Consider the following 9183-nt stretch of genomic DNA (forward strand, 5'->3'; position numbering starts at 1 on the left):
AGCTAAATATAACAAGTTCCTAACAGAACCTTTACAAGTTTTTTTTTAGCGGAAATTGTTAACTGTTTAATTTTATCACAAGGTTTATAAAGTAAGTTTATTAAGAACTATATTTTACAAATTTGTTACATAATCTCAGAAATTTTTTTTTGTCTATCAAAAATAAATTTGGTACATAATGTTAGAAAATGTTTGTTAGAAACCAATTAAAGCTATTTTATGGCAACTAGTGTTTCATATATTATGTTGAAGGTTCAGTACAAACCAATTAAACAATTTAAATCAGGGCTTCCTAAACTGGTCCAAAAAGTCCATTTGGATGCCATGAGCAGCAAAGGGTACCATAAGGGGTCATGAATTAATAGTTTGAAACTTACACTAGATATTCTGGAGTTGATAATGAAGAGCAAAAAAAAAAGGTCCTAGGCGTATTTGATGGTAGTATTTTGAGAAATCTTGTAGAGGGGGCTACAGCGTTTTTACTTTCTTTTCTTTTAAAGGAAAAAATTTGGGAAACCTTGATTTGAAAAAACCGTTCTTACCAAGATTTCTAGACAAATATTAGGCTGGTAGAGAAGGATTGGACTTGAAGAAAAGTATAGAGTGAAAATGCTTCAATAAAATTAAAGGTATTTTTTTTCAGTTTTCTGTTTTAAAGATTGAGTCAGCTTTTTTAATAGATCTTAAAACATATTACAAACTTTTGTAGCAAGCATTGTAAAGTTGATTAAATTTTTATGTTTACCATTTTTATTACTTTTTTTTTTATACGTTTTATTTGATTATTTAAACTACTTTTTCATGCTTGCTGCAACATCATTTAATGTTTTTTAATATCTATTGAAAATGTTGACCTAATCTTGAAAACAAAAAACTTTAAAAGATATATTTAGTTTTATTGAAGCATTGTCAGTTTATATTTTTCTTTACGTCCAATCCAAGTGGTCCCTTGGGGGACATGAGCAGCAAAGGGGCCACAGGAATGGCCAAGAGCAGTAAAGAGACCACAGGTGCCATTAGGTCATAATTTCAAACCTTACACTAGATATTCTGGATTTGATGACGAAGAGCACAAAAAATTTTTTAGGCGGTTTTAATGTCAGTTTTTAGAAAAATCTTGTTGTAGGGTGCTGTAGCTTTTTTTCTTTTTTTAAAGGGGAAAAAACTTTGGAAACCTTGATTTGAAAAAACTCTTCTTACCAAGTTTTATAGATGAATATTAAGCTGGTAGAGAAGGATTGGACGTAAAACAAAATATAAACTGACAATGCTTCAATAAAACTAAATATATCTTTTTAAGTTTTTTGTTTTCAAGATTGTGTCAACATTTTAAATAGATCTTAAAAAACATTAAATGATTTTGCAGCAAGCATGAAAAAGTAATTTAAATAATCAAATATTTAAATAAAACATATAATAAAACAAAAATTAAAGTATTTAAAACGGTAAACATAAACATTTAAACAACTTTACAATGCTTGCTACAAAAGCTTGTAATATCTTTTTAAGATCTGAAAAAGCTGACTCAATTTTAAAACAGAAAACTTAAAAAAATACTTTTAATTATATTGAAGCATTTTCACTTTATATTTTTCTTCAGGTCAGATTTTTCTCTACCAGGATACTATTTATCTAAAAATCTTGGTAAGAACGGTTTTTTCAAATCAAGGTTTCCCCAATTTTTTCCCTTTAAAAGAGAAAAAAGTAAAAAAGCTGTAGCCCCCTCGACAAGATTTCTCAAAAAACTACCATCAACTACGCCTAGGACCTTTTTTTTTGCTCTCCATTATCAACTCCAGAATATCTAGTGTAAGTTTCAAACTTTTAATTCGTGACCCCTTATGGTACCCTTTGCTGCTCATGGCATCAATATGGACCACTTGGACCAGTTTAGGAAGCCCTGATTTATATTGTTTAACTGTTTGTACTGAACCTTCAACATAATATATGCAACACTAGTTGCCATAAAATAGCTTTAATTGGTTACTAGCAAACATTTTCTAACATTATTATGTACTAATTTTATTTTTGAAAGACAAAAAAAAAATTCTGAGACTTTGTAACAAATTTGTAATATATAGTTTTAAATAAATTTACTTTATAAACCTTGTGATAAAATAAAACAGTTAACAATTTCCGTTATAAAAAGAACCTGTTAAGGTTCTGTTAGGAACTTGTTATATTTAGCTTATTAAAAAGTTTATTCCTTACTCTGTCTTACAATTAAGTAAAAAGACCATTTTCTACAAGAATATTCATTTTAATAGAAATATCTTAACATAGTTTTTAAAACTTGAGAGAGTGAGACAAAAGTTCTAGAAATAGTAAGTACTATTTTTTAAACATAAGTTTTAATTTTTTTATCTTAAAAGTTTAATATTGTTTCATTGTTTGAGCAACATTAAAATTCAAAATTTATCTAATTATGATTTGTATACTATTAGATAATTTTAAACTATTGAAGTCAAATTTATTTTTCTTAATTTATAAACTTAAGTTAATACTCTTTTACTATGAATGATACAAATCTGTTGAAACTAACTAGGTGTATTTTTAGACGTAATTTTAATTCTTTTCAAAAAATTTAAGCTCTAAAAAAAATGAAATTTAAATATCTATAGCCTAAACCAGTAGTCGTCAAAGTGTACAATGGTGCACACTAGTGTACACAAAATTTTTTTGTGGGGTGCAGGAAATTTGTAGGTTGCATAAAATTTTTAGGATAAACATAAAAAACAAAGTTAAAGTTTTTATTTTTACATTTATTTATTTATTTCAAGCAACAAACTTAAATATTTTAGTTATATTCAGCCTTGATGTTTAATTTGGCTTTTCATAAATTGGCTATGTTAATCATAAGATTACTTGAGGCTAAAACTTAACTGTCATTTAAGTAATTATCTTCAAGTAAAGAAAATGTAGATGCTCACATTTATTATCCATAGTTGAGTATGGAGAAAGTTTTGTCCTTCATTAACCTACAATCATGATAGGAAATTAAATGAATTAAATTTTAAAGCTTAATATTTTATTGTTTTAAGTAACTATTTTAAATTACAATATTATGCTTAATAAATCAAATTTACTTTATTTAAACAAAATTAACTAGTATTTTACAATTTTTATACTTAGTAACTGTTATTTCGTAATACTGAAAATAGTTTCTTTAATAATTTAACTTAATATTAAGTGTTATACTTACAATAAAGAACAAAATATTTAAAATAAAATAAAAATAAATGTTTTAAAATCTTTTTAAGTACATAAATTCTTCTCTATAAATACATATTAGTAACATATTATTTAAAGTAACAAATTTTATTTCAAACAAATTAAGTTATTTATATTTATATATTTTCTTAGTATTTATTATTAATTTATTAGTACATTTATATGGAAATAAAATTTAAATAGTACTTATAAAAGTTATAAAAATTATAGTCTTAGATTAATACAGAGTTGCCACACACTAATGATACTTTAAAATTTTAAAAGATTTTGTAAGGGTTAAGGCTGTCTTGGGTTTTTCAGAAGTTTTATGTAAATCTCATGCTAGTTAGGTAAGTTTTTTTAAAAATAAAGAATTAGATAGAGAAATTTAAAAGCTTTTAATATAATTAATTATCTATAATTTTTTGTTTAGTCAGTTCTTTTGAAAATCTTAAGGCATTTGTTCCTTATTAACTTTACATTTCTCAGTTATTGAACTTATGTTTACTGTTTTTCTTTTTTTTTCCAAAAGTCAGGATAGTCTCAATCTAATTTAAAGAAACATTTGCTATTTTTTTTATTCAGATAAATATTTATACTTATAAAAGTAGTAACTCTGTTAATTTTCAGTTAATATCCAGTTTAGGTTTTAGTATGAATCAGGGTTGCCACACACTCAGACCAGTAAAACTTTCCTTAAAAATACAATTTGACTAAGGATGTCTTATTTTTATCTACAAAACTTTAGCTAGTTCCTCCGGCTGCTTTTATGATTCAGATTTTTCTTTGAAAAGTGTTTTTCAATATTAAATCTAACTCTTCATATTGTAATAATGATAATTTGAGATATCAAGGATTAATTAGGTATATAATTTTTTTACTTTTTGCCTTTATCTTTTTCATAAGTTTAAGATTAACCAGGCTAGTTTGATGTAACTCATACTTAGTTGCCATACATTCAAGATAAGTAAGGCCAGTTAGAATATTTTTTTGAACTTTTGATGATAAATTGTAATGATGCTATAGTTCTAGCTAACTTAGACTATTTTTAAATTAAAAAATAAACTTAGGCCAGTTTGATTTTCTTTTATAGAAAACTTAGCATTATTCCAAATTTTTAGGAAATTTCATTCAAGTTCTTATTTAGAAACAAAATGTTAAATGCGATTCGTTTGTTTAAGGTTTAGATTATTATATTTTTTAGCCAATTTAGTTCTATAACTGATTTTTAAAACCCTATCTAAATTTTTAAAAATAAATATTTAAAAATTTTCAAAATATTTCAAAAACTCACGATGACTCAGGACAGTTTTAAGTTCTTAAGTTTTCTTTTATATGACAAGTTGCAACCCTGCTAAAACTGTTATTGGTTACTCAGACTGACTTTGTTTTGATTTTAAGAAAGGCACAACTTTTATTTATACTCCTTATAAAAAATCATAAACTATTTTGAATTTAACTTAAGTTATCAACTAGGAATTATTATTTATTACTATAATGCTTCAACTTCATTACTTTTATCAGAAAGTTTATAATATAAGAACTCACAATAATAATTGTTAACTGTTTATTTTTTGAAAAATTCTGGAAATTGACTTAAAAATGCTTTTTGCTTTAGTACTATAATGATATGTAATTTAGAAATTACCAAGTAAAACTTCAATTAAAATATGAAATAATTTTTAAGTGTTTTAGTTAAAGTTTGTTCAAACAATGAAAAATATTGTTTTTGTTCAAAGTGTTTCCAAATTTTTATAGTTCTTCAAATTTTTTAATAACCTAAACACTTAAATATAAAATGTTAGCTTTTATTCATTTTAAGTATTTAAGTGAATTTTTAATTTGTAATTTGAAAAATGTAAGTTAGTTGAAGTATTTTGAGATTCAAATTGAACCTTAGACTGTTAAGAATTTTTTAGTAATCAGATTTAGTTTAGAATTTATGTTTTCTAAATGTTAATGCTAGTTTTTTGAATTTAAATCCTTTTGAGCCTTAATAATAATATTTTCAGGCATATTAGAATTATTTTTGTTTTTTTATAAATAGCTCAGGATAGTTAAAGAATTTCTGAAAATCTCAGTACTTTTTTCAAATATTTTAACGATATAAGGTTGACTAAGGTTAAATTTTCGTTTATATATTACTAGTTATATTAAAAAGATAGATTTTTATTGATTTTGATTTTAGGTTTAGGTTTGAAGGGACTCAGGGCAGTTGTAGTCACTCAAAAGAGTTTATTTTTGACCCAAAGAAGTGGCAACAGTGTACATTCAGTTATAAACTTAAAATAAAGTCATTTAAAACAAACTTATAACAATTGTTTTTTTTATTTTTATGCCTGAAATAACTTAAATTACAATTTTTAGTTTTTTAACACGAAGAAGTGACAATTTTAACAATCTTGATCATAATGGAGTACAAATTTTAGTACATGAAATAAACAATAACAGCTTTAAGTAATATTTTACTCAGAGCAATAGTATACATACTTTTTGAAGTTAACTGAACTTTGTTTGTTCTTTCTTTTTTGTTCTACATCTATGTTAAATACAGAAAATATTAATAAAATAATGTTAAAGTTATTTTATGTATGTGTTTCGTTCTTGATAAAACATTTGAGAGTACTGAGTATTTACTATGATAAACGGAGGTGTCTTTATTTAATTGTGTAAACAGAAATCCATATTAACACTGTAGAAATGAAAGTGCATTAAGACTGCATGATAAAGTTGTTAAAAAATTCAGCTCCAGTTGATATAAGACTTTCAGTTGATATAGTTGATGTATTTGATCAGTATATCGGATCAATATATCAGTTGATGTATTTGATCTTTTAGTTGATAATAGTTTGATATAGTTGATATGTCTTTTAGCTTTCAGGTAATATTAGTTTGATTCCATATTTAAAAAGTTTTAATTATTGTTTCTAATCGTAAGAACGTATTTTAAAATTAAATAAAAGTATTTTAGTATTTCTGCCACCAGAGGCTCTCTTAAAGTAGATCTTTGGGTGCACATAATTTATATTTGCAGTTCAGTGTGCACAGATTTCGATTAGCTATGTGTAATTAGATTAATTTCTATTTAATGTTTAGATCAGTGGTCGCCAAGCTTATCAATAAAAGTTCTACTTTCAATATTTGTTTAGATATTAAACTAACAATATAAAAGTTTTACAAATGATTTAAAACTAACATATAATCGACAGCAAGCTAAATATATATATATAAAAATGTCAACCTTTGAAACCACAACTGGCAACATTGGATGCTCTAGCTCACCTGGTGTTGGAGAAATAAGACCCACGAACTCTGAGAACCGTGAACTTTGTGAAGAGTTTCTCAGGAACTTCGATGAAAACGAAAATTCCGAAGACGAAAATGTTGTGAAAACTTTCAAAAGAAATGCATCTTTGTGTTTTGATGAAAGTGCATTGAAAAGTTTCTCTAATTTTTTTCGTACAGGTAAAGTGTTTATTTCTACTTTCTGTTAAATATATGACGATTTTTACGTAGAAATAAAAAACACACTTAGAATAGTTAGCATATTTATCTATTTTTATTATCTTCTGTTTTTTTTATTAAACGAATAAAATTTGAATTGAATAAACTTTTGTAGGTAATGCGAAGTTATCCAAAGAAAATTTCATTAAACTTTTTAATTACGCAAAACTACTTAATTTCGCCAATGCAAAGCAACATTTGCTCGACTCGTTCAAGATTGACCTGAATATTGACAACGTTTGTTTCTACCATCAGTTTTCCAACAGTGCCTACAACAAACAAATTCAAAAGTGCACTTTCGACTTCATAACAAGGTGGTTCTGCTATTTGGCCGAGAACAAAATGCTGGATGATTTGAGCTTTGATGTCTTTGTGAGGATCTTGTCCAGTTCAGACTTGAATATCACCTCGGAACTTGAGGTAGCAAAAGCTGTGAACAGTTGGATAGAACACGATCAAAAATCAAGAAGCAAGCTTACAATAGACTTGGTGAAAACAATTCGTCTACCTCTGCTCTCAACTGCTGCCTTAAACACATTGTTAGAATCTGAAACATTTTTAAAATGTGCTGAGAGTAAGGGGGTTATACTCAAAGCTATCAGCAATAAAGCTGTGCAGAATCTTGACCCGAGCTCTGTGGACTGTCGAGTGAGACATTGTGCTCAGGATAATTTTGAGGTGGCACTTTGCAGCAATAAGTTCCGTACCTATCGCGTGTACAAATTGGAAAATGAGGTCCGCTCGTTCATCACTGAGATTGCGCGCATGAATGAAGATTTCCGTGCGGTCTCCGTTGAGTTCTTGAACGGGATCATATACTTCTTGGGTTACGAAGATTTACTTGATAGTTTGTGGGTGCGGTCTTACTCAGTTTTGACTGGATCCTGGAAGCATGTAAGGTTACCCGATGATTCTTTGATAAACTTCAATGATTTTTTAACTTGCACTTTGGCGGGAAAGATTTACATTTTAGAGGAAAAGTTCCCTAAAGCATCAAGAATCGTCAAAAACCGGCTTCAACGTGACCTATCAGGAACCAACTTTGTCCTTTTTGATCCCAGCACTAAAACTTTCAGGAAGCTGGAAGACACCAAACACTCCAGAAAAGGAGCCGCGTCAACCGTATTCAACGGGAGAATTGTCACCTCAGGAGGATTTGATCGTCCGACATCTGTTGAAGCGTACGATCACTGCGCAGGTGAGTGCTCACGTGACATGCCCGACATGATGGTGGGAAAAAGAAGTCACGCATCGGTGAGCATCGGGAGCAAAATGTACGTGATCGGTGGAACGGAAAGTTGCGAGGTTTTTGATCTCTTCAGCGGGAAGTTCGCTCTTCTTCAAGCTCCGTGGGCTAAAAGGACATTTTATGTCCCTAAGTGTGTGGTGAATGGCAGCAAGATAATAGTGGTTTCTAGAAACTTTAAATTTTTTCAACTTGTTTTCAATTTCGTTGTTTTCGATTCAGAGGGATTAAAATGGGAGAAAGATGTTAATTTCAGGCAAAACGAGCTGGATAGTCATTGTTATCACTGTGTCAAATATCCGAAACTCAATATTTTTCCGGAAACTTTTTAATGTGATTTTTATTTGATGTATTGTAGTGCTAAATAAAGTATTACTGAAAATTTCAACTTGGTTTTATTTCTTGTAAATAAGTTTGTGAAGCTTAACTGAAAAAATTATGCAAAAGGTATCATTGAAAAGAAAAAAACTTACTAAAAATATGTATTTTGTTTATATTGAAAATAATTATATATAAAATATCTTCTAATTTTATATTTTACAAACATTTTTTTTTCTTTATATGTTTATAGAAAATATCTAAAAAAGAACTGATCAAACTAGATACTTTAAAAATAGACTTTCACTGAAAAAATGTTAAAACAATAAAAAACTAATTTTTTAAGTTAGATACCAACTAAAGTAAACATTATCTTTACTTAAGAAAACTATACCGACAGACTTATTAGTTCACAAATTAAAAAAAATGTTTCACGCGATAAGTATTTTCTATAGTAGCTTTAAATGGAAAGGTTTTTAAACAATGTAAGTGTCTAATGTCCCGAACAAGACGTTAAGAGGTATCCGTGGTGTGCGTCTTGATAACATTAACTAAAATATTTTATTGTACACTAGGTCATTGGAACAAATACTTTTGAGTGGTTTTTTCATCGTTTCATAAGATATTAATTTCATTGCAACTTTCAATTTACAACCATTAAAAGTAATATCAAAATTTTATTGGTTTATGTTTCTTTTTCTAAATAACATAAGGTACGATTTAAAGGGAACCGCTCATTTCCAACAAGCGATCATTTCCCACCTGGTCAAAAACGAGAACCGCTTACCGACCAAGAGTTTGGGGTTACGGTAATACATAAATAATAAATAAGAAATAATAAAAGATAAAGAAACAGGTAAAGATATTAAAAAAAGAATTGTGTTGGAATTGTCAGTATACCGATT

The 9183-nt window shown here is 27.6% G+C and overlaps 1 protein-coding gene across 1 annotated transcript; it reads left to right on the forward strand.

Moving 5' to 3' along the window:
* The first annotated feature begins 6443 nt into the window (after positions 1 to 6443).
* On the forward strand, positions 6444 to 8292 carry LOC145835022 (kelch-like protein 6). Its single transcript, XM_082942553.1, has 2 exons — positions 6444 to 6651; positions 6830 to 8292. Exons 1-2 carry the CDS (start codon positions 6444 to 6446, stop codon positions 8290 to 8292), a joined length of 1671 nt encoding a protein of 556 aa, XP_082798679.1.
* The last annotated feature ends 891 nt before the right edge of the window (positions 8293 to 9183 follow it).

The sequence above is a fragment of the Thalia democratica genome, chromosome 4 (assembly GCF_965202585.1).
Source record: "Thalia democratica chromosome 4, ktThaDemo2.hap1.1, whole genome shotgun sequence".
NCBI classification, from domain to species: Eukaryota; Metazoa; Chordata; class Thaliacea; order Salpida; family Salpidae; genus Thalia; species Thalia democratica.